The sequence below is a fragment of the Trichechus manatus genome, unplaced genomic scaffold (genome assembly GCF_000243295.1).
Source record: "Trichechus manatus latirostris isolate Lorelei unplaced genomic scaffold, TriManLat1.0 scaffold00044, whole genome shotgun sequence".
In the NCBI taxonomy this organism is placed as follows: domain Eukaryota; kingdom Metazoa; phylum Chordata; class Mammalia; order Sirenia; family Trichechidae; genus Trichechus; species Trichechus manatus.
In genome coordinates this window covers 4,076,227-4,100,439 of record NW_004443980.1, presented here as the reverse complement: position 1 = coordinate 4,100,439, position 24,213 = coordinate 4,076,227, and the positions used below count along the sequence as shown (strand labels likewise).

Below are 24,213 nucleotides of genomic sequence, written 5' to 3'. Positions count from 1 at the left end.
CCCATTGAGGCACTACAGGAGCAGAGAGGAGAAAGGACTTGGCTCTAGTCAGAAGTTTGGGAAAGACTTTTCAGAAAGCGGGTATTCGAGGAAGGCTAAAGGCCGAATGAGGCGAAGGCATTCCAGATAGAGGGCACAGAACGTGTGAGAGGTAGGTTCAGAAGACAAGTAGGGGGACGGGGACGGACACATCAGGGAGAGTAGTAGGAGAAAAGACTAGAAGGAAAGGCAGGGACAAGGTGCTAGAAAACATACCAGGGAAAATGGAATGTGTCTGTAGGTTTTCCACTGAAATATTTCACAACAGAGATTAATATGATTAAATCTGCATTTCTGAAAGATCACGCTGGATGACTGGAGTGTGCAAGATTAGAGGCAGGAAGATCATTTAGCAGATAAATTCGTCTCTCCTCAGCAAATACTCAAGTGAGCTCTGAAGAGGGAATGAACTAAAGCAGGGATGGCGGGACGAGGGGACGGACAGGGAAGCAGTTACAGAGGGAGCTCCAACAGAAGCGGTGATCCCTGGTATCAGAAAGGAGAGCCATCTGCTCTATGTAACAACTCAGCACAGGCTTGACAGGAGGCTCAAAGGTTTCGGGAGCAAGTGTGGCAGATAGGAAAAGAACTGACACACACAGATAAAAGATCTAGTTCAAATCAGAAGCCTGGGGTTTGTGATGGCACCCAGCCCCCTGAGGTACAGGGCACAGAGACAGACAGACGTAGGCTGGGGATTTTCAGGGCCATGCGATAGCAGGGAAAGGGGCACATGCAGTGAGAGATGGTTAAAAACACTTTCGTTCAATGTCAGAAGTGTTAACAGCTACAAACTTTCAGAGAGAAATTTGGTGAAGGCTATAAAAAAAATTTAATGGCATACCTCTTTACCTTTAAATGCCACCCCCAGGAATTTATTCTACAGAAATACTTGCTAAGTGTACAAAAATACACACACATAAATACTAACACAGTTCATCAGTGCAACATCATTTATAAGAGCAAAAAATGAGAACCAACTGAAATGCCCGTCAGTATAGATCTGGGGGTCAGCCACCTGAGGAAAACTAAGCAATCACTGCAATGAAAAACAGATATAAACGGGCTGATACAGATTCAGGTAGAATATATGAAGCACAGTGCGACGAGGGAAACAATTTGCAGAACAGCAGAGTAAAGCAAGAGGTAGAATAATCCCATTTTTTGGAAAAAAGGTATTATACTCACCCATATGTAATCGCTTATAGAGAAAAGTCCAAAAGGTTATACATCAAACTATTAACAAAACCAGGGAAAAGGAATTCCTTCTTTTTAAAATTTTGTGGTCACTATTAACAATATACACAGCAAAATATACATCAAACCAACAGTTTCTACACATACAGTTCAGTGACACTGATGACATCCTTTGAGCTGTGCAGCCATTCTCACCCTCCTTTTCTGAGTTGTTCCTCCCTCATTAACATAAACTCACTGCCCCCTAAAGTTCCTGTCTGATCTTTCAAGTTGCTGTTGTCACTCTGATCCCTTAAAAGAGCATAATGCTCAAAGCAGGCATTTTTTACTAGTTAAGCTAAACTATTGCTTGGTTTTAAGAAGACTTCAGGAGATACTTTTGGTTTAAGTTTTAAAGCTTATCTCAGGGCAATAGCTTCAGGGGTTCATCCAGCCCCCATGGCTCCAGAAAGTCTGGAGTTCATGAGAATTTGAAATTCTGTTCTGTATTTACCCCTTTTGATTAGGATTCCTCTACAGAATCTTTGATCAAAATGTTCAGCAAATGGTAGCCAGGAACCATCCAGTTCTTAATTGTTCACGGTGGGAATTAGCCACACATTCCATATCCTCCTCCTATTCCAGAGACTCCTCCTTCCTCTGTTGCTACAGGAGAATACAGACTGACTGTGGTGTCTTGGATGGCAGCCTGCAGGCTTTTAAGACCCTAGGCAATCCGCAACAAACAAGGAGGTAGAACAGAAGCACTAAACGCGTTATTAGGCCAATTAACTGGAATGTCCCATGAAACCATGACCCTAAACCTCCAAACCAAGGAACCAAATCCCATGAGGTTTTTGGTTGTACATAAGCAGCCTCAGCAACTACTCTTTTCTTTCTTTTGTAGTCATTATTGTAACTGTATCACACCACTTTCGCCAGTTCAACTTTTTACAGGCATACAACTTATTGACAGCAATTACAGTAATCGGATGCGTATCCATACCCTTAATCAGTGTGATTTTCCATCATTTTTAGTTTCCCCCACCCCATTCCCTCCTGCCCCTTGTAGCCACTAATAAACTTTGGTCTCTATACATTTGCCTTTTCTTGTCTTTTTATATAAGTGAGGTCATACAATATTTGCCCTTTTGTGATTGACTTATTTCAGTTAGCATAATGTCTTCAAGCTCCATCCATACCGTAGCATGTATCAAGACTTCATTTCTCCTACTGGCTGAGAAGTATTCCATTGTATGTATGTACCACATTTTGTTCATCTATTCATCCACTGATGGGCATTTAGGTTGTTTCCACCTTTTGGCTATTGTGAATAGTGCTGCAATGCACACTGGTGTGCAAGCCTCTGTTTGAGTCTTTGCTTTCAAGTTTTACGGGTATATACCTAGGAGTGGAATTGCTGGGTCATATGATAGTTTTTTGAAGAACCGCCACATTGTTTTCCACAATGGCTGTACTATTTTGCATTCCTACCAGCAATGGATAAGGTTACAATTTCCCCACATCCTCATCAACATTTGTTCATTTGTTTGTTTTTTATTTTGGCCATCCTAGTGGGAGTGAAACGGTATCTCATTGTGGTTGTGATTTTCATTTCTCTGATGGCTAATGATGTTGAACATCTTTCCATGTGTTTGGTGGCCATCTGAATCTCCTCTTTTGTGAAATATCTATTCAAGTCCTTTGCCCATTTTATAGTTATTTGTTTCTTTGTTGTTAAGCTGTCAAAGTTTTATACATATTTTGGTTATTAGATTCTTATCAGACAGACAGTTTCCAAAGATATCCTCCCTGTTGGTAGCTTGTCTTTTCACTTTTTGGTAAAGTCTTTGGATGAACAAAAGTTTTGCATTTTTATGAGGTCCCATTTATTTTGTCTTTTGTTGTCTGTGCTTTTGTTATTACAGCATATTAGATAATCCATTGTTAAAGGCTAGGCCCAACAGCATTGCCCCTGCATTTTCTTCTAAGAATTTTATGATTTTAGTTTGCACATTTAGTTCCTTAATCCATTCTGAATTTGTTTTTGTGTATGGTATGAGGCATGTATCCTGCTTCATTTTTCTGCATGTGGAAATTCAATTTTCCCTACACCAATTATTGAAGAGACTCTTCTTACTCCACTGAATGGATTTTGTATCCTTGTCAAAAATCAGTTAACCACAGATGTGTGGGTTTATTTCTGGACTCTCAATTCTATTTCATTTGTCTATGTGTCTACTGCTTTACCCAGTATCAGGTTGTTTGGATTACTGTAGCTATATACTATGTTTTAAAGGAATTCCCTTTTCACTTTATATATTTTATTTGTACTCCTTTGTTAAAATAACCACATAATTTTAAAATTAATTTTATTTTAAAATATAAAGGAGAATTAAAGAATATTGGAATAGAGAACATTAGGTGGCTGTCCCAGGAATTCTGAAGTTCGCCAGGATGTTATCAGGATTGATTCAGAAAATAAGTTAACAAAGGTGAGCATGGTGAACTCCAAAGCACCTAGCACCTCAATACACAAAGCCATTAAAGTCTGTCTAAAAAAGAAGCATCTTGGTATAATTTTTGTGCACTAGGGCACGCACGGGTGGTAACAGGCCCATTTAAGTAGAAGAGGTAACCAGAAGTAACTTCACAGAAATGACCACCAGCTCAAAGTTGACCAAAGTGAAGGGTCACCAAATGTAGCTAACAACAATTAGGACAAAAAATTCTGCGTTTGCCAGTTGCTTCCTTCTATGAACAGACATTCATGATGTAGGCAGGTAGTTCTAAAAAGACTCCTTGCCCATCAGAGTAACTGCTTATAAACATCATCAGCTAACTTTTTAAAAGAGTGCACAGTTGATGTTTTCATCAGAAGAGAAAGGTGGTATCAAATTCTTTAACCCACTACATTAAATTGCAAACAAATGCCTGTGAGTGTTAGGCTATCTGGATTCTGCAAAACTAAAATAAAATCGAGACAGACTAGACTATGTACTTGCAGATAAATCTTGGAATTTTAAAACTTCCTATTGAAGAATGAACATGGTCTGGCTAGCCCTCAGCAGTCAGTAACCAGCTAGCTACCAGTGAAGCTACCAAATCAAAGCCATCTATCTTCCTTCCACTAACTAACCCACATATCTCATGAAGACATGGGCATTTCACGGAAAGGGGAGGTGGGAGAGGAACAGGAATGGAGAGAGGGCTCACCTCACCGTTGTCCAGGACAGCCATGGACGAGGTCTGACCACAGGCAATGCCAACTACCTTCTTAATATGTAAACAGTTTGTAACTTTTCGAGGAGTTGGCTGATTTGCTGTGGATCCTGATCCCACCTGGCCACAGTTATTATAACCCCAAGCAAATACCTACATAAGAGATGGGAAACAGAAAAAGAAATCATAGTAAGGGTGAAAAGTCTACCTCTAACACACAATAATAATCATAAAATAAAAATAAACCCACTTAATGAGTACTTATGGAGTCCATAAATAGCACAAGTATGTGCGGTAGGCTGCTAATCTAAAGGTTGGTGGTTCGAACCCACCCAGTGATGCCATGGGAGAAAGGCCTGGTGATCTGCTTCTGTAAAGATGACAGCCAAGAACGCCCTATGAAGCGGTTCTACTCTGTAACACCCAGGGTCACCATGAGTCAGAGGTGACTCAATGGCAACTTGTTTGGTTGTTTTTTTTTAAGGAGTACGTATGACGTTCTAAATGATTCTAAATACTTTACACACATTAAGCAATTTAATCTTGACAGTAATCCTGTAAGGTGACCCTGGGGTACGTACTATTCTCATGTCCATTTTATATAAGAAAACTGGCAAGTGATTTGCTTGAGGTTCCATAGCTAGTAAGTAGTAGAAATGGATTTTGAACCCAAAGCAGTTGGCTGTATTCTTTTTTTTTTTTCAATTGTACTTCAGATGAAGGTTTCCAGAGCAAACTAGCTTCTCATTAACCAATTAATATATTGTTTTGTGACACTGTTGCCAACCCCAAAATATACATCAACACTCCCCTTCTCTACCTTAGGTTCCCCATTACCAGCTTTCCTGCCCCCTCCTGCTTTCTCATCCTTGCCCCTGGGCTGGTGTGCCCAGTTAGTCTCATTTTGTTTTATAGCCCTATCTAATCTTTGACTGAAGGGTGAATCTCAGAAGTGACTTCATTACTGAGCTAAAAAGGTGTGCGGGGGCCATATTCTCGGGGTTTCTCCAGTCTCTGTCAGACCAGTAAATCTGGTCTTTTTTTTTGAGTTAGAATTTTGTTCTGCATTTTTCTCCAGCTCTGTCCGGGACCCTCTATTGTGCTCCCTGTCAGAGCAGTCAGTGGTGGTAGCCAGGTACCATCTAGTTGTGCTGGGCTCAGTCTGGTGGAGGCCATAGTAGTTGTGGCCTATTAGTCCTTGTGTCTTTGGTTTTCATCATTCTCCCTTGCTCCAGATGGGGTGACACCAGTGGAGTATCTTAGATGGCCACTCACAAGCTTTTAAGACCCCAGACACTACTCACCAAAGTAGAATGTATAAAATTTTCTTTATAAACAATGTTATATCAATTGAGCTAGATGCTCCCTGAGACCATGGGACCCACAGCCCTCAGTCTGGCGGTATTCTTAACCACTGTGCTCTACTGCCTCTATAATGATGGCAGCTATTTTTTTTTTCAATCTGGCACCAATAGGTACCGAGGTGTATACCACATGAGTATCAACTGTAGTTCTATGTCATAACATGGAACTCACAAGTGCTAAGGAGACATCTGTCCCTCCAGAAAGGACACGACATTGTTAGGCTTTTCTGGGTACTATTTTCTCTGAGTTCTCGTTTGCTATCTGCCTGTCAGCTTCAAGCAGCCCCCATCCTTCTCAACTGCATCCCAGGATTACTTCTGGCCTATTATCTGTGATAACCTGAAAATCAAAGATTCCTAAGGGAGAGGGACACAAACAGATCCCTAAGCTAGTTAAAAACTAGCAACAAAGATAAAAACAAAACAAAAAATAACTCCAAGTCAATTAGCTACTGATGTTATCAAACAGGAGTGTGGCCAGAAAGGAGAATTTGAGGGTGGGGAGTGGAGCTCTGCAGCAGAGGAAATAGCTTCCTCCAGCACTAGAAGAAGTTTCAGAGTTCTGCTTCACTTGCCAGCAGGAAGTGGCCCTCACACACTTCCATAACTCTTTCTTTGCTCTGTCAGCAGTTCCTATCTCAGTTCAAATATCTGACGCAGCCTCAATGGCAAACAACAGTAAAACCCTTGGCAGATGCCTTAAAAGAATATGTGCTACAAGTCCATTACACAGGTAAATAAAAAATAACCTGCAACAACTTCCTGAAAGTGTATTCACAGGAACATCTAGTTTCATAATAAAAACATTTAGCACAATTAGCCGAAGTAGCATATGCTTAAGGTTAAAATAAACCAGGGATCCATCCTGTAAAAATCAGCAAGTTCTAATTTCAACAGTCTTCTGGTGCTTCTTCCCAAACATCCCAAGCTCCCTTGAAATGCAGCCTGGGGAGTGTGGTTCCGCTAACCAAGAAATGGACTAGGAAAACAGTGGATTCCAGGTATAACGCCTGGGTGCTCTTCCTGGCTTCAGCTAGCACACCCCAGACATGAAACCTTGGACAAGTCGCTTGATCTCTCTGAACTCCTCTGGACAAGTCACTTGATCTCTCTGAACTCCTCTGGTTTCCTCATCTATAACCTGCTCTACTTAGTGAGATCACTGTAACAACACTGAAGGACTTTTAAAACAGGGGAACAGTATGATCTGATTTGCATTTCAGCAATCACAGAGAATAAGATTAGACAAAAAAATCAAACCCATTGCCATCAAATCAATTCCACAGACTAATTAAAAAGCTATGGGGAAAAACAGAAAGACTGCGGCAAAAGTCCTGGCAGGAGATGACAAAGCCTGACCTAAGGTGATGGAGATGAACAGAATGATACAAGAGATTCGAAGGCAGAACTCATAGGGTGAGTAACCTTTAAGATAACCACGTGTGGGTGAGCAGGTAGTATAGGTAACTAGAATGTTGGTGAGGTTATTTTCTACAACAGAGAATTCATTACATCTACTGAATAACAAAACAGACCTTAATCAGTGGGGCCATGAAAAATAGAAGTATACAACACTGTCATACACATCTGATTTGCAGTCATAGCAAAGAGTATGAGACTCAACTGCCTTAAATTAATTCTACTGTCATCAAAGGAGAGGTTCTGATGACATTCTATGACATATCATAGGTTATGATAGAGAAAGAGTGTATTTCCACAATGCTTTTAGTTACATACACAGTGCTACTATGTTCACACTGTACCAAGCACAAATATGGTCATGATTTTATTTTGTTAAAAGCAGGGCACTTACCTCTCCATCAGCTGCCAGAGCCATGGAATGATGTGAGCCACAAGCCACTTCAACCACTTGCTTGATCAGGAGATTGGTACAGACTTGGATAGGAGCAATACCTTGGTTGGTCGTCCCATTCCCAAGCTGGCTGTATCCATTGTGGCCCCAGGCGTAAACAACTCCATCTACACAAAATGGTCACACAAAGAATCAGCTCCAAAAAGAAATGTTAGCCTGTCCTTTCGTCCCACAACTTTGTGCGACTCATATTCCAACATTAATTTCCCTCACATTGCCCTCGTCTCTCTATAAAGTAAGCACTGACTAGGGGTGAGGGAGAGAGGGATGGATGACAGAACAGGATAGACAGACACAAAACTTTTAATGTATGGACTTCGTTCTGACATTAGAAAGAAGATCAGCTCGTGGTCAGAAGTCAAAAGTTTATGTATACAAAAACTGGACTGCCTAAACATTATGATTGATCTCAACAGTTTTTGTTTCAAGTACCAAGCAAAAGGCAGAAGATACAGGAAAGCTCAAAACTAATCTTTACCATCACTTTACCAAACACCAAATCTCAAAGAACTCTTGGTGTGTGTCTGTCTGTCTGTCTCACACAAACTCACTCACAAAGTACAAAAGAGGTATATTAGAAATACCTTACGATCCAGCAATCCCACTCCTAGGTATATATCCTAGATACAAAAGCAGTGACACAAATAGACATAAACACGCTCATGTTCATTGCAGCATTATTCACAATAGCAAAAAGATGCAACAACCTAAGTGCCCATGAACAGATGCACACATAAACAAATTGTGGTACATACACACAATAGAATACTACGCAACTATAAGGAATAATGAGGAGCCTGCAAAACATCTTATATAACATGGATGAATCTGGAGGACATTATGCAGAGTAAAATATGTCAATCACAAAAGGACACATACTGTTTGGTCTCACGTTTATAAAAAGTCAAGAATAGGTATACACACAGAAAGCAATGTTCTTTGATGGTTACCAGGGAGGGGAGGGGAAGGCAGAAGGAATCACTTTCTAGATAGCAGACATTTATTATTTTTGGTGATGAGAAAAGCAATAGCCAATACCGGTGAAGTCTGCACAACCTGTCCAAGATAAATGAAGACACTAAGAAGTACCCAAGAATAAGGGACAACTTCAGTAAATGCTAAAACATATAATTTTGCAACAACAATAACAACAACCGAAGAAATATGTGTGTGGTTACACAGGTCGACATATATGCATATATATGTATAGGAAGACACGTGAGTATATGGGTGTGCATGTACAAGCGTATCTGTAGGCGTATGTATACACGTTTACATGCGCTGCATATATATTCATATATACAATAAACCACACAGGGGGTACAGTTATGGGTACTTTCTAGACATAACCAAACACCTCATGGGATTGGTTTACTGTGTTTGAAGGCTTGGGACCATAGTCTTGTGGGACAGCTCTGTCGACTGGCACAACATAGTTCATAAAGATAATGTTCTAAATCCTAGTTTGGTTAGTAGCGTCTGGGGTCTTAGAAGCTTGCGAGCGGCCATCTAAGATATTGATCTCTACTCATCTGGAACAAAAGAGAATAAAGGAAACCAGACTCAAAGAAGAAACTAGTAGCCCATGTGAACCCCAGCCTCATCTAGCCTGAGACCAGAAGAACTAGATGGTGCCCACTTACCACTACTGACTGTTCTGACCAGGGACACGACAGAAGGTCCTGGATAGAAAGGAGAAAAATGTAAAACAAAACTGAAATTCCTAAAAGAAGGCCAGGCTTACTGGACCAATAGAGACTAGAGGAGCCCCAGAGACTATCACCCTAAGATACCCTCTGAACTTAGAACTGAACCCACCTTTCATCCAAATAATAGACTCAGAAAATAAACAATATTAACTGTGAATACTGTAATGAAATAATCAACTATATGACACCAAACGGTCAGCATTTACTCTAAAACAAAGATAAGAAGCTAAGGAGGGGGCAGGGTAGCAAGATTAATGGAAACAGAACAAAAAGAATGGAAATAATAAGAATGTTGACACTTTGTGAAAAATGTAACCAATGTTATGGAACAAGCTGTATAAAAACTGCAAGCGGGAACCTAATTTACTATATAAACTTTCACCTAAAACGCAGTAAAACATTTTTTTTAAAAAAAAAGGAGGTATATTATTTCCAAGGGAAACAAAAAACACAGAGCTCCTCTGAAACAAACTATTTTAATGGCATGAACTATGGCTGCATTTTTTCAGTCGACCACCTTTTAGTGTTTCTGAGAGAGGTAACTTTTCTGCCTTGCATTCTCTCGTTTCACACATCTCCCCCACTGCATGCATGAGTATCAAGATCAGGTCCCCCAGAGGTGTCCACTCTTCCCATGTCTTTCGCACGGTTACAAAACATCCTGACCTATTTCAGACAATACAGACCCAACAACAACAGACAGCGAACAGCAACAGTAGAAACCTGAATGTTATTCTGAGTTTGCTGGCTCACTGACAATAGTCCCCAAGCAACCAAGGGAAAGGTTGTTAGGTGCCCTCAAGTTGACTCCAACTCACAGCAATGCCATGTGACAGAGTTTAACTGCCCCAAATGTTAAAGAGGATGTGGAGAAATTGGAACCTTCATGCATTGCTGGTGGGAATGTAAAATGGTACAGCCAATGTGGAAAATAGTTTAGAGGTTCCTCAAAAAGTTAAACATAGAGTTACCATATGACTCAGCAATTCTAATCCTAGGTATATAACCAAAAGACTTGACAACAGAGGCATAAACAGATACCTGTACACCAATGTTCACTGTAGCATTATTTACAATACCCCAAAGTAGAAACAAACCAAGTGTCCATCAATGGGAGGATAAATAAAATGTGGTACATACATACAATGGAATATTATTCAGCCATAAAGAGAAATGAAGTCCTGATACATGGTATGACATGAATGAACCTTGACAACACTATGAGTGAAACAAATCATACACAAAAGGACAAATAATGTTTTATCCTACTTGTATGAAATATCTAGAACAGGCAAGTGCATAGACACATAAGTGTGTATGTGGTTACCGGAGGCTGGGTAGGAGGAAGTAGGAGGCATTACTGAGAGCACTGAGTTTCTGTTTGGGGTGATGAAAATGTGGAAATGGATAGTGGTGACAAGAGTACAACATGATGAATACAATGAATGTCAATGAATTGTACACTTAAAAATGGCTAAGATGGCAAACTTTTTGTTATGCATATTTTACCACAATAAAATTTAAAAAGAAAACTGAAACACACTGGGAAAAACTTAAATCCTCAGGTCACAATGGATGACAAGCTGAACCAGTCAGTAATGCACTAACTGTTTGAAAGAGCCAGTGTAACAACAGAAAACATGATTACACAACGCAGAAGTGAGATCATCATCTCAGGATGCTCAATACCAGTTACATTCTTACTAGACGATTATGCTCAGATCTGGATCTCACAGCTTGAGAAGATGTAAAGAACTTGAAGTACATTCAGATATCAGCTAAAACCAAACCAAACCCGTTGCCATCAAGTGGATTCTGACTCGTAGTAACCCTATAGGACAGAGTAGAACTGCGCCACACAGCTTCCAAGGCCGTAATCTTTACGGAAGAAGACTACCACATCTTTCTCCCATGGAGCAGCTGGTGGGTTCGAATCACCACCCTTAGGGTTAGCAGCCGAGTGCTTAACCAATGCACCGCCAGGGCTCAATACTAACAACTATGGCAGCATCCAAAGAAGACATAATTCCCCGGTCTAGAGACAGAAAGCCACTGAAGCATGCTGTGATGGTTAAAGTTGTGTCAACCTGGCTGGGCCATGATCCTCAGTGATTTTGTAGTTATGATGTAGTCTGGTAGCTTTTTAGTGATGTAATCACCTCCCTGATGAGATCTGTCATAAGCAGCCAATCAGCTGAAAGGGAGTTTCCTTGGGGGTGTGGCCTATATCCAATATAGGTGGACTTTCTGGCAAAGCTTGCTGGCTTTTGCTCACTCTTGATCCTGCAGCTGCCTCCTGCTATCTGATCTCCAGTTCTTGGGACCTGAGCTAGCAGCTTACCTGCCTTCTGGCTTTCCAATCTTGGATTCTCCGGCATCTGTGGCTATGTGAGTGAGGAGAAGCATCCAGCCTAACCCATGAACTTGGGACTTTCCAGCCTCTACAACCATGTGAGCCATTCCCTTTATATAAACCTCTCTCTCTCTCTCTCTCTCTCTCTATATATATATATATATATGCTGCAATGATTTTGCTTCTCTAGAACCCAGTCTAAGACCTATGCTGTCTCCCAGATGTCACCCTAGAAGATTACCCAAGAAAAAGCTGAGGGTGTCTACTGAAGAAAGAGCAACCTCTACGTGCCTACAATTTAAGAGCAAGAATTCAGGTTATAGCTTTCAGAGAGTGGTGACTGCCAAAAGTGCAGACAAATTACCAAAGAAAAATGCATAGTGTCCTTCTTCAGTAGTCTTGGAGTGGTAAAAAAAAAAGCAGAGGACTCTATCTACCCATATCCCCCACTCTTTCCATAATGGTACCCACATGAACGCCAGGGAATAAGATGTTTCAGATTCAAGATTCAGGAACAACACAAAGAAAGGAAAACCAGTATTATCTGTGTTTAGAAAAACGTACAAAGAAAACTTGAAAGTTACCTTGCTACCAAAAATCCACGGAAAAGTCAGGGTGGAAATGATCACTTCATTTGTTACATATGATCTTCCATAACTTTAAATTGTTGTTGTTGTTAGGCGCCGCTGAGTTGGTTCTGACTCATAGTAACCCTATGTACAACAGAATGAAACACTGCCCAGTCCTGTACCATCCTCACAATCATTGCTATGTTTGAGCCCACTGTTGCAGCGACTGTGGCAATCCATCTCGTTGAGGGTCTCCCTCTCTTTCACTGATCCTCTACTTACCAAGCATGATGTCCTTCTCCAGGGACTGGTCCCTCCTGATAACATGTCCAAAGATCACGAGTCAGCATCTCACCATCCTTGCTTCTAAGGGCATTCTGGCTGTACTTCTTCCAAGACAGACTTGTTCTTCTGGCAGTCCATGCTATGTATTCAATATTCTTCACCAACACCATAATTTAAAGGCATCAATTCTTCTTTGGTCTTCCTCATTCATTGTCCAGCATTCGCATTCATATGAGGTGATCAAAAATATCATGGCTTGAGTTACGCACACCTGAGTCCTTAAAGTGACATCTTCGCTTTTTAACACTTTAAAGAGGTCTTTTGCAGCAGATTTGTCTAATACAATACGTCATTTGATTTCTTGACTGCTGTTTCCATGGGTGTTGATTATGGATCCAAGTAAAATGAAATCCTTAGGAACTTCAATCTTTTCTCTGCCTATCATGATGTTGTTTATTGGTCTAGCTGTAAGGATTTTTGTTTTCTTTATGTTGAAGTGTAATCCATACTGAAGGCTGTCGTCTTTGATCTTCATCAGTTAAGTGCTTCAAGTTCTCTTCACTTTCAGCAAGCAAGGTTATGTCACCTGCATATTGCAGGTTGTTAATGAGTCTTCCTCCAATCCTCTTGTAGCCCAGCTTCTCAGATTATTTGTTCAGCATACAGACTGAATAAGTATGGTGAAAGGCTACAGCCCTGATGCACTCCTTTCCTGACTTTAAACCACACAGTATCCCCTTGTTCTGTTCAAACAACTGCATCTTGATCTATGTTCATGTTCCACATGAGCGCAAGTGTTCTGGAATTCCCATCTTCGCAATGTTATCCATAATTTGTTATGATCCACACAGCTGAATGCCTTGGCATGGTCAATGAAACACAGGTAAGCATTCCTCTGGTATTCTCTGCTTTCAGCCAAGATCCATCTGACATGAGCAATGATATCCCTTGTTCTATGTCCTCTTCTGAATCTGGGTTGAATTTCTGGCAGTTCCTTATCGATACACTGCTGCAAGGCTTTCGAATGATCTTCAGCAAAATTTTATTTGTGTGTGATATTAATGATATTGTTCGATAATTTCTGCAGTTGTTGGATTTCCTTTATTTGGAATGGGCACAAATATAGATCTCTTCTAGTCAGTTGGCCAGGTAGCTGTCTTCCAAATTTCTTGGCATAGACGAGTGAGCCATCTCCAGCACTGCATTCGTTTGTTGAAAGCCTTGTTTTTCGCCAATGCCTTCAGCGCAGCTTGGACTCCCTCCTTCAGTACCATCATTTCTTGATCATATGCTACCTCCTGAAATGGCTAAACATCAATCAATTCTTTCTGGTACAGTGACCTCCCATCTCCTTTTGATGCTTCCTGCATCGTTTAATATTTTGACTGTAGAATCATTTAATATCACAACTTGAGGCTTGACTTTTTTCTTCAGTTCTTACAGCTTGAGAAATGCTGAGCATGTTCTTTCCTTTTGGTTTTCTAACTCCAGGTCTTTGCACATTTCATTATAATACTTCATCCTTTCAAACCAGCCTTTGAAATATTCTGTTCAGCTCTTTTACTTCATCATTTCTCCCATTTGCTTCAGCTGCTCTACATTCAAGAGCAAGTTTCAAAGTCTCTTCTGACATCCATTTTGGTCTTTCCTTTCTTTCCTGTCTTTTTTAATGGCCTTTTGCTTTCTTCATGTATGATGTCCTTGATGTCATCCCACAACCCGACTGGTCTTCAGTCATTAGTGTTCAATGTGTCAAATCTATTCTTAAGATGGTCTCTAAATTCAGATGGAATATACTCAATGTCATACTATGGCTCTCGTGGACTTGTTTTAATTTTCTCCAGCTTCAACTTGAACTTGCATATGAGTAACTGATGTTCTGTTCCACAGTCTGCTCCTTGCCTTATTCTGACTGATGATATTGAGATTCTCCATTGTGTCTTTCCACAGGTGTACTTGATTTGATTCCTGTGTATTCCATCCAGCAAGCTCCACGTGTATACTCGCTGCTATTCAGAAGGTACGTTGTTGAAAAAAGGGTATCTGCAATGAATAAGTTGTTGGTCTTGCAAAATTTTACCATGCAATTTCCAGAGTCGTTTCTATCACCAAGGCCATATTTTCCAACTACCGATCCTTCTTGTTTCCAACATTCACATTCCAGTCAGCAATAATTACTGATGCATCTTGATTGCATGATTGATCAATTTCAGAATGCAGAAGTTGGTAAAAATCTTCAACTTCTTCATCTTTGGCATTAATGGCTGGCGGATAAATTTGAATAATAGTTGTATTAACTGGTCTTCCTTGTAGGCATATGGATATTATCCTATCACTGACAATGTGGTACTTCAGGATAGATCCTGAACTGTTCTTTTTGTCGATGAATGCAATGCCATTCCTCTTCAGTTTGTAATTCCTGGCATAGCAGACCATATGATTGCCTGATTCCAAATGGCCAATACGAGTCCATTTCAGCTCACTAATGCCTAGAACATCAATGTTTATGCATTCTATTTCATTCCTGACAACTTCCAATTTTACTAGATTCATACTTCGTACATTCCACATTCTGATTATTAATGGATGTTTGTAGCCGTTTCTTCTCATTTTGAGTCGTGCCACCTCAGCAAACGAAGGTCCCGAAAGCTTGACTCCATCTATGACATCAAGGTCAACGCTACTTTGAAGAGGCAGCTCTTCCCCAGTCGTATTTTGAGTGCCTTCCAACCTGAGGAGCTCATCTTCCAGCACTATTATCAGACAATGTTCCGCTGCTATTCCTAAGATTTTCACTGGCCAATTTTTTCAGAAGTAGACTGTCAGGTCCTTCTTCCTGTCTGTCCTAGTCTGGAAGCTTTGCTGAAACCTGTCTACTATGAGCGACCCTGCTGGTATTTGAAATACCAGTGGCATAGATTCCAGCATCACAGGAACACGCAAGCCACCACAGTATGACAAACTGACAGATGAATGGTGACAGACGAGTGACAGACTTTACCTAAGTAGTCTAAAACCTGAGAAGTTTGCCTGATTTGCAAGACATCCCATGGCTGTTCCAGAGTCAACCTGATGTGTTTAACTTTTACCTGCTTTGTGTTCTTCCGCTCAGAAATTAAGAAACAGACAATCCAAAATTAATTCATACAGCCAGACCTCCCCTTAGCTTAGAATTAAATGGTCAAGTTCCCAAACACTGAAAAGCTGGATTTGTTCCCTCTTTACCTTCAGTGCTGAGGAGAACATGTGGTGCGCTCCCGTAACTAAGGCTTTTAATCTTCTTTCCACATAAGGCTTCTAGCTTTTTGGGTACAAGTGTACTCTGATTATCTCCAGTCCCCAGACAGTTACTATAGTTCATTCCAAATACAAACACCTAGAAAACAAATAGTTTTGTCTGAATCATCTGGCCTAAAGTTATATTAAAGGCTCCCTTTTCCACTATGAAAATAAGACATGCTCAAGCTCAGTCTGACAGTTGGAAAGGTTAAGGAGAGACTGACAAGATAAATTTGTTAAGAAAAATTCAACCTCTGCTGACATTAGTTAAGTTTTACAATATTTGGCTATACTACAAAACTCAAAGGGAAGTAGGGGATGGAGGAGTGTTAAATCAAGAAACTGGAAGAAAAAATTATATCAAAGGCAGTCTTTCTGAACTTCAGGTTCCTTTTATCCTTCTCTTTTTCAAAGTGCATGCTTTGCACTTTTTTTTTTTCTCTTCAAAGTTCAAAGCCCAACCCCAAAATAATCCCTAAAACTAAACTCTAAGTTTGGAGAGATTCTTACCTCATCATTGTCAGTAACATACAGTGCTTCATTGCCTGAAGTGCCAAAGACACATGCTTTCCGAATAGATGCAATTTCTTGAGGTGAGAGCAGAGTGAAGATGGGCCACTTTCCTACATCCACCATGACTCTGGTTTCAAGCAATTCCTACAAATCAGCCGACATCTCTGCCCTACCAAGCAAGAAGGGTTCCAAGAAAAAAATAAATATCCATTAAACTAAAAAAGACACTGTTAATAAAAGTTAACAAAAGCTAATTCAAGACTAAACTATCTACCTTTGGTTAAATGGATCACACACTTCACCCAGCAATATGCTCAATCCTTCCTCCACCTTGGAATCTGGGCCTTTACATCTAAGGAGAGGAACAATTTGCTAGAACCAATTGCTTCTCTTGCCCGGTGGCAAGTCGGCACTTATCTGTGACCTATACACTGACACCCAACCAGACAGCAGGTAATAAAGAGAACACATGTAAACTGGATGAAATTAGGGTCTCTCCTCAAGTATTTATCACACACTAGTGTGTCTAAGACAGTTAATTCTCTAGGAAAAATGTGTGTGTGTGTGTATGTGTGTGTGTGTGTGTGTGTGTGTGTGTGTGTGTGTGTGTGATATAAAAATCAGAAATCACTACCTCTGTGTCCCCACTATTCACTACCTCTCCCAGTATACCCTGAAACACTCCATTCCTTATAGAAAATCACTGCCATACTGAGCCACTGATGATGACAGCAATGTGTCATCTCTTAGATAGGCTGCAGTAGGACAAATATTAAGAAGCACTAGCCTAAGACTTACTGGGATGAAACCATTATAAAAAAAAAAGAAGTACTGTATTTTAGTCCTAATTTCTATGGTCGTATTTTCTACAGATAGACCATATTTCATGTCACATTGAGAAAAGTTATTATGTGAACAAGGATAAGACAATTCACCCTAATGTTCGTGTTACAGCTGATGACTACAGCCTTCATGCAAGTCACAATTAGCTTAAATAGCACCCTATAAAAAGTAGAGGAATGTATACATTTCCATAAAGCTCTGAACATTCATTGGTTAAGGAGTCTTATGCAAAGAATCCCAGTCACGACTCCAGTTCTTCTCAGGTTAAAAAGTATTTCAAGAAATTCCAGGGGTCTACTGAGTTAAAATCCCGCAGTGCCAAGTACATTTCCAGTCTGGCACTCCCTTCTGGAAACAGAAATGGAACCAAACAGTTGATAAATGCGATCAGGGTTTCCTAATGAGGAAGAGAATCTTCAAGTTCCTTCCTACCCACCTTCTTCTTTAAAAAAAAAAAACAAACAAACTCATTGCCATGGAGTCAATTTCGACTCATAGCGACCCTATAGGACAGAGCAGAACTGCCCCATAGGGTTTCCAAGGAACGCCTGGTGGATTCAAACTTCTGACCTTTTGGTTAGTAGCCACAGCTCTTAACCACTATGCCACAGGGTTTCCACTTTCTTCTTGGACCTCTAAAAATAGCCAAGAGAGGAAGATTCAAGCCCAGAGTCTGTCAAGCTCCAGCCCCTATAACACCTATGAAGAGAGCCTCCAGGCTTGAGCATACTTAGCCAAAACCTCAGTTTCTATCATCCAGAGGAGAGTTTTCCTATCAGCACCAACATGCTAACAAGAATGCTATCAGCCCCAAGTATCATATCACATATTCAATAAGCATTAAACATCATCAGGTCAGGCTCTTCCCTGTCACTACACAGCCAGACTCCTAGAATAACATTTGAACGTTCAGACATGTGCGTGTGCATGTATATGTTAGTATGTGCATGTGTGTGCGCACACCGTGTATGTATGCTGCTGCATGCACGTACACATGTATGTATGTGCATGCATGTGTTGGTATGTGCATGTGTGCACACCATGTATGTTGTTGCATGCATGTGCACGTGTGCGTGTGTGTGTTGGTGGAGACAGGTAAAAGATTTGAAGGACAGTAAAAAAGTAACACATGAACATGGTTAAGAAAAAATGTGTTTCAAATGGTATAAAAAGGTACAGGAAAGTCTCTCTACCATTCCTCCCTGATCCTCTCCTCAAACACAACCATAGTTACCAGTTGTTTGTGATTCCTACCAGAGATGGTGTCTATTATACAGGCATTATATATGTGTGTGTGTATATATTTAAAGATATCTTTAAACACAGAAACACAAATGAAAGCTTCCAACCCCCAACCCCCACATTTAGAAAGCATCCTATATTAGTACATGCAGGCTTACTTAATTTCTTTTCAATAGTATTCCATTACATGGATTTAATAATTTATGTTTTCTACTGAGAGACATTTGAGTCATTCCCAATCTTTTGTTAGCATGAGTAACACTATAATGAATATCTTTGTATATGTATGTCTTTTTTCATACATAAATTTCTAAGAAATTCCTAGTAATGGAATTGCTGGGTCAAAATCTAACAGCTATGTTAAGCTTTAATAGCTATTTCAAACTCTCCTCTAATGAAGTAGTAGCAATATACAAAATAACCATCCTTGTCTGCAGCACCTCTTTACTCATACCTTGACCCCACAGAGTATTCTCATGGTACCTCAGCCTTTTTTTAGACTTCCATTTTTCTCATTATGAGTGAGGCTGGGCATCACGTTAAAAAAATACAATAATACAAAAATAACAACTAATACTTACTGAGCACTCATTACGTGTCAAACATTGTTCAATACTTTTACATTTATTAATTTATCTCTCACTTTACAGATAAGGAAATAGAGACAGAGAGATCTTTAAAATATGCTGAACTAGTAAGCGGCAGAGCCAGGATTTGAATCCAGGTATTCTGGAGGTGGAGCCCTGGTGGTACAGTGGTTAAGATCTCAGCTGCTAACCAAAAGGTTGGCAATTTGAATCCACCAGCCACTCCTTGGAAACCCTATGGGGCAGTTCTACTCTATCTTACAGGGTTGCTGTGAGTCAGAATCAACTTGACAGCAACAGGTTTGGTTTAGTTATTCCGGAGTCAGAGTCTGCACGTTTCATCACCCTGTTTCAGATGTTTTAGAGGAGTCCCTGAGTGGCACAAATGGTTAAGCACTGGACTACTAACCAAAAGGTTGGCGGTTCAAACCTACCCAAAGGCATCTCGCAGGCAGGCCTGGCAATCTGCTTCTGAAAGGTCAGAGTTTTGAAAACCCTATGGAGCAGTTCTACTCTGCACTCATGGGGTCACCATGCGTCGGAATTGACAGCAACTGACAACAATCTGGAGTAGAGTCTGCACTCTTTACCACTGTCTCAGATGTTTTAGAGTCCACGTGTCATCCTTTTTAATAAAGCACCTATTTCTTTTCTACTGGTCTGTTGTTATTTTTCTTGTTCTTGATTTTTTTTAAGTGTTCTTTGTATGGTAAGATTATCCTAAATGCTTTTAGAAGTAAAACAGATCCATCCCACGCCTCCACCCAAATGTCCTGTCCTGTGCCTCTTACAAAACAGACAGAGAGGAGTCACAAGAGATCAAACAAAGTAAATATCTAGATTTGAGGCGTAGATAAATTTCAGGAAAATCTAGAAGCATATTATCCTAGAATATGGACCACATCAAAGTTAGTCTTCAAAATTTTTAATTTTCCAAAATACAAAGGTAAATTAGCTCAAAGTATAAGATTCACCACCTTAAAAATTGTAACACAAAGGACTATTACCATTCAGTGGTACTACCCTACCTCCCCTCAAACCAAACCAAACTCGTTGCAATGCAGTGATTCCTACTCATAGCGACCCTATAGAGCAGAGCAGAACTGTCCCATAGGGTTTCCAAGGCTGTAATCTTTACAGAAGCAGATTGCCACACCTTTCTCCCACAGAGTGCCTGGTGGGTTTGAACTGCTGACGTTTCAGTTAGCCGCCAAGCACTTAACAACTGTGCCACTACCTACCCGTTCTTGATTACTTTTAGCTCCTCAATCAACTCAATGCTTGTCAAAAAAAAAAAAAAAAAAAAAAAAAAAACACCCTGAAATGTGAATTCTGGTCCTCTTGGAAAACTCAGGGGATCTTTTATGAGATTTTACTTTTAAAGTTATAAAATCATAAAATTTTCAAGCTAAAAGTGAATTTAGTAATCACTGAATCCAGTTTTCTCATTTTACAAAAGATGAAGAGATCTGCCCACAGATACCTAGCTAATTAAGGGCAGACACTAGCATCCAGACTCTAGACTTCAAGTCTTCCAGGCTGACTTCTCCAATGGGTTTCGTTATCTACTACAAGATGAGGTGAACTTTCACAATGATGGTTCACCATAGAAACTGAGCTTACCCATTGTTAAATTACCTTAAGCTTTATTTTACAAAATAGCTCTCCAAAGACTTAAAGAGTCAACATAAAAACAGATCACGTATTTTACATGTCCACGCCCATCATAACAGAAAAAAGCATCACCAATAACCTTGGTAGAGTGGGAAGGACAGTCCAGGGGCCTGTTTTACTCCCAACGTTACTTTTAATCAGTGTGAAACATCGCTTACTTCTTTGAGCCTGAGTTTCCCAAAAGTCATTCCAGCTCTAAAAATCTATTAATTTATGTTCAAACTAAGAGGCTATGAGAATTTCTTGAATGTATGAAAACCACCAGGCCGATAACATTGCAAGTAATGACTCCTAGCAATACAATCAGGCAAAGTAAATAAATAGAGCAGGAAGGAAGAAACTAGTAATTACCAAAAAGCTGCTTTGTCAGGACTGTGTTATATAATTTCATATACATTATGTATTTAATCTTCACAATAATCTTATAAGGAGGGGACTATACCCATTTGTAACAGATGAGGAATGAGGGTCAGAAGTGAAATGACTCCCATGGTCATATATCAGTAAGTGGCATTGCTGGGATTCAACCCCGGCCCCTCAGAATCTTTCTACATCACCCCAGCACTCCTTCTTAGGGAGAACAACAGTCCTGGCCTTTCAACGGCCAAATCCTTCAAAATTACTTCCTTCCGACTTTATCTCATCTCATTAATGTGCACCAGCATCTCCTTTTTAAGTGCTTCAAATATAAAAAGTATTTCCAAAAAAAATGTGTTCCTCAAAATCTCTCCACCTAGATATGCCTGGTTAAGCCTCACGAATGTTATTCATTCCTTTGCTCTTCCAACAACCACTGGGAGACAGGCCTTCAGACAAAATGTGGCCTTTGTTCTCGGGGAGCTCACAACACTACTGTGTGCATCCTTGAGCCATACACTGCGAAGCAGAAAGCAGGTGTTCATTAGACTACGCTCAACCTGGGCAACTGATGACATGAACAGGTACCTCAAAATTCAGACAGGTTCTCCAAGAGGTTTTCTGGGAGTATTACAAGCCCAGGATGTGCTATGTGTTGTACAGAACAATGGATCAGAGTCCTATGCAGCATAGTAGAAATGCAAGTATCACTCAATCTTCTAATTAACTCAAAATTGCCATCAGTATCATCACAGACAGAATTATTGTGGGGAGATATTTAATTATTTCATTTTCCTAGGGGCAATAGCACCTATGCTATTATTTAAAAAAACTAAGTGTCATAATTCTATAACTTCAAGGAGTTTGAACTCTGTCATAAATTAATGTTTGAACCTCTATCATAAAATTATAAAGCATATATACTATTAATCCAATATGCTAAAGCAGGTAGAACCATTAAAAATTAACTAGTCTTTAGCTTGAGAATAAAAAAAAAAAATCAGCTAGTATTTAGTCTGTTATGAAATCTACATCAGATATAACTCTGCAGCTGACAATGACTCAGAAATACAAGGACCTATCAAAGGAAGAGCAACATTAGTTAGGACACCTCTGATGATTTGTAACATCTACTAGTCTAAATATGAAATAAAAGTATTACAGTTTTGTTCTAATTATATGGATTTCATCATTTTAAAGGAATATAAACATAGTTCAAATAAATTTCCTATAAATCATCATTCCAGAGGTTGCCTCAAGTAGTAGGGGAGAATCTTCACCCAGTGTTACAGATTGAATTGTGTCCTCCAAAAATGTGTGTCAACTTGGCTAGGCCACGATCCTCAGTACTGTGTGATTGTCCACCATTTTGTCATCTGATGTGATTTTCCTATGTGCTGTAAATCCTACCTCTCTGATGTTAATGAGGTAGGATTAGAGGTAGTTATGTTAATGAGGCAGGACTCAATCTACAAGATTAGGTTGTGTCTTAAACTGATCTCTTCTGAGATAAAAGAGAGAGAAGCGAGCAGAGAGGAGGGGCACCTCATACCACCAAGAAACAAGAGCTAGAAGAATAGTGCATCCTTTGGACCCAGAGTCCCTGCGGTGAGAAGCTCCTCGACTGGAGAAGATTGATAACAAAGACCCTCCCTGAGAGCCAAGACGGAAAGAAAGCTTTCCCCTGGAGCTGGCACCCTGAATATGGACTTCTAGCCTCCTAAACTGTGAGAGAATAAATTTCTCTTTGTTAAAGACATCCACCTGTGGTACTTCTGCTAGAGCAGCGCTGGGTAACTTAGACACTTGGCCTGCTCTACCTATGCCACCATGATAGGCATGTATGTTGGCAAGTATGAGCAGAGCTAGACTAAGTATCCTAAGACAGGTAACCCGAAGTTTTCTCTTACTATGTTACTACACATCCCCCAAGTCATAACCAACCCCAAGGGAAGCATCTCAAGGGCAGGTGCTAATAAAAAGTATAATACAGATATGTGCTTCTTCCCAAGTTAAAACAAAACAAAATGAAACAAAAAACTTATGTACCCTTTAAGGCTTAGCTATACTATAGAAAAATATGTACTGTATGATTACATTTTTTTTAAAGTATACTGAATACAGAAAAGGAGCCCTGGTGGCACAGTGGTTAAAGCGATCGACTGCTAACCAAAAGGTTGGTGGTCTGAAACCACCAGCAGCTCCTCAAGAGAAAGATGTGGCAGTCTGTTTCGTAGAGATTTACAGCCTTGGAAACGCTATGGAGTCGCTGTGAGTTCAGATGGATTTGATGGCATTGGGTTTGTTTTTTTGGGGGGTATATGGAAAGAGCCCTGGTGGTCCAGTGGTTAAGAGCTCACCTGCTAACCAAAAGGTCGGTAGTTCAAATCCACCAGCCACTTCTTGGAAACCCTACGGGGCAGTTCTACTCTGTCCTATAGGGTTGCTGTGAGTCAGAATCGACTTGATAGCAATGAGTTTGGTCTGTATACAGAAAGAAGGATCTATATACACACCAATGTATCTCTCTGAAGAGATTACAGGTGATTTGTTTTTTTAATATATTCCCAAATTTCTATAACAAATACTTTCTGAAAAACCCACACATACTTTAAATGAATATAAAAGCTTAGTTGTTTGAATTATGTATTACCTACCGAGCTGTTAAAAGTTTTAGGATGTACTCTTGCCTTAAGTTCACAGCGTAAGGTAGAAGAATGTTTCAAGCACAATTTGTAAAATAAGTTATCAAAATAAAATTAAATGTAGAAGGGTTTCAGTCCTCAAAAATATTTTTGGAAAAGTATCATCACACTTTATTAATTCTGTCTTGGGAAGGCAATTTCAGATTAGAAAAAATTCTGAATGGTACATTTCTAAAAGAAATCAGTCTTCTGATAACTTTCCAGCATATATAGCAATTAAAACTAGACAAAAATAATCGCTATGATGAGGTCCTCCCAGGACTTGCTTGATAATCATAAAAATGAGTTAAAATTAGCATGTCAACAAAATGTAACAATCTTTGTTGGTTACCAGGGATGGGAGGGGTAGGGGAGAAATACTAAATAGGCAATAGATAAGTGGTATCTTGGGTGAAGGGTGAGACAGTACACAATACAGGGGAA

The 24,213-nt window shown here is 39.9% G+C and overlaps 1 protein-coding gene across 9 annotated transcripts in view; it reads right to left on the bottom strand.

Moving 5' to 3' along the window:
• RCBTB1 (RCC1 and BTB domain containing protein 1) overlaps positions 1-24,213 on the bottom strand; it is a 78,031-nt gene that overhangs the window by 28,475 nt on the left and 25,343 nt on the right. For 6 of the 9 annotated variants that reach the window (XR_002824138.1, XR_002824136.1, XR_002824137.1 and 3 more), the window contains exons 3-7: positions 16,380-16,551; positions 15,816-15,966; positions 9,318-9,356; positions 7,615-7,781; positions 4,432-4,590 (exon numbers count right to left, since the gene is read on the bottom strand). Coding sequence is in view for 5 of the 9 variants with exons in the window: in XM_023731544.1 (XP_023587312.1) it covers positions 4,432-4,590; positions 7,615-7,781; positions 9,318-9,356; positions 15,816-15,966; positions 16,380-16,505 (642 nt within the window). In the remaining 4 variants the exon portion in view is untranslated. Of the gene's footprint in view, positions 1-4,431; positions 4,591-7,614; positions 7,782-9,317; positions 9,357-15,815; positions 15,967-16,379; positions 16,552-16,656; positions 16,735-24,213 lie in introns of all 9 variants that reach the window. The other 3 variants (XM_023731545.1, XM_023731549.1, XM_023731548.1) reach the window with 3 other exon arrangements.